At 46.4% G+C, this 1,892-nt stretch overlaps 1 protein-coding gene across 1 annotated transcript; it reads right to left on the bottom strand.

The window, feature by feature from the left end:
• Positions 1 to 780: 780 nt before the first annotated feature.
• On the bottom strand, positions 781 to 1,482 carry LOC147966006 (uncharacterized). Its single transcript, XM_087530689.1, has one exon. It carries the CDS (start codon positions 1,480 to 1,482, stop codon positions 781 to 783), a length of 702 nt encoding a protein of 233 aa, XP_087386815.1.
• Between the last annotated feature and the right edge of the window lie 410 nt (positions 1,483 to 1,892).

Genomic DNA, 1,892 nt, shown 5'->3' on the forward strand with positions numbered 1-1,892 from the left:
GAAAAAACAAACTATTGTCGCTTGCTACCCACTACGTTCCCTGGCGATTGCAGTTCCACAAGATTGGAAAAATGAACTGCTGCTGCCACCCCCCGTACCCCACTACATACCGATCCCAGTGTAAATGGAGCCCTCCGATGTGCATAATTCATCCCTGGTAGCGATAATTTGCATTTCCTACAGTTTGTCACAATTTTGGGATGGTTCTGGGTTTGGCCTTTCAGGTTTTAGAAAACTGCTACAAGGTTTGTCTTCAATTTTCTTTCGTTTCTTTTTATGTTTTTCCCTACCATGTTTTGTTTCCTTTTGTTTTCTTTCCTTTCATAGTTTATTTTTTTAATGTTTGCAGTTTTTAAAAAAGCCAGAAATTCTAAAAACGTTATTTTTTTTGGAAATTGTCCACAATGTTTTGAAAATATTTACTTTTCCTAAAAGATGCGTCTAATATTTAGTAATAATTAAATTTGATAAATTTTCCAAAAATTGCTAATATTTTATATTAATGTTTTTTCTAAAAACTGAGAAAATATTTCGAAAATATTTTTTAATTCTTGAAACTTTTTAGAATTTCAGGATTTTCCCCAAAAACTAGAACGTTTTTATAAATAATTCTAAATTTTAAATACTTTTTGTGAACAATTTTTTTTCGAGGAACCGGCAAGAGCACTGCCTTTTCATTACAGACGAAAAAGAGGGTTTATGTACAAAGATGACAGGTTTTTCCAGGGAAACCTGACGAAACCCCTATAAGGACCGTTGTGGTATGCTAAGTGAACCAAATCACCCAATGTCAGTCGCCACTTGTGCCCTGCCAAAGGCGCAAGCCTGCATTCTTATGTCGTCGAGCGCGATGGCCGCCACCTCCAGGTGAGTGAGGCGGGTGCCGATGAATATCCGACGGTTGCGCTCCTTCCAGATATTCCAAATGGTGTAGAGGAAGTGACCGCTACGCTGGCGTCTTTCGTCCTTGGACAGGGGACATATGAGCCGATCCCACCAGTCGGAGACTCCCATGGGAGGTGGAATTGTCATCGTGTTCGTCGGCGCCTCCCCGTTCCATGCCTGAACATGCGACCAAAACGCAATCGCTAATGGGCAGTCTTTGCAGAGGTGAGTTGCCATCTCTGGTGCTCCCAGACACAACGGGCATGTAGGATCGTGCGGCCATCCGCGAATAGCGAGCATGTCGATCGTGAGGATCTTGCCATGGAGCACCAGCCAGGAAAAGAGCTTGCATTTGGGTTCCGTGTGTGCCTCCCAAATCTTCGTCGGCGAGAACCTGGGGAAGGAGCCGGAGAATTGGGTTGTATATGCCGAAGCCGCGGAGTAGATTCCATTTGTAGTCCAACGCCAGGAGATGGAGTCCTCCCTGTCCGTAGACAGTGTAACCTGGGAGATCAGAGATGCTATTGAGATGAATTCCTGCAGGTGAATGGGGGACTGAAGGCGGGCGACCGTTCTAATCCAGTTATCCTCGTGCATCTCCTTGGACACTATTCTCTGCTTCTTGTGGCGATTTTGTATAATCCGGGAGCCAGCATCCTTAGGGGACCCTTTTCGGTCCAGTCATCATGCCAGAACAGAGCTTTGTGGCCGTTACCCAGCACGATGGAGGTGGAAGCTCTGAATAGCGCCATATCCGAGTCATCGCAGGGTAGGGCAGAGCCCATCCACTGACGGTCAGGGTCGGTCCACATTAGCCATGGCCAGCGCAAGCGGAGAACCCGACCAAACCTCTCTAGGTCTGTGATTCCCAGCCCACCTAGGGCCTTCGACCTGCACACCGTCTTCCAGTTTACTAGGGAGTGCCCTCCGGTCGCATTCTCGGAATTGTCGCCTTGCATATGAAGTTGCGAGATATCTTGCTAAGTTTATGGTTGGCCCACGCCGGA

The sequence above is a fragment of the Triticum urartu genome, chromosome 6A (assembly GCF_056163025.1).
Source record: "Triticum urartu cultivar PI428250 chromosome 6A, HENAU_Tu73, whole genome shotgun sequence".
NCBI lineage: Eukaryota > Viridiplantae > Streptophyta > Magnoliopsida > Poales > Poaceae > Triticum > Triticum urartu.

Excerpts from the sequence above, each read along its gene's own strand:
- LOC147966006 (XM_087530689.1), bottom strand. The coding sequence starts at position 1,482 with ATGCACGAGGATAACTGGATTAGAACGGTCGCCCGCCTTCAGTCCCCC.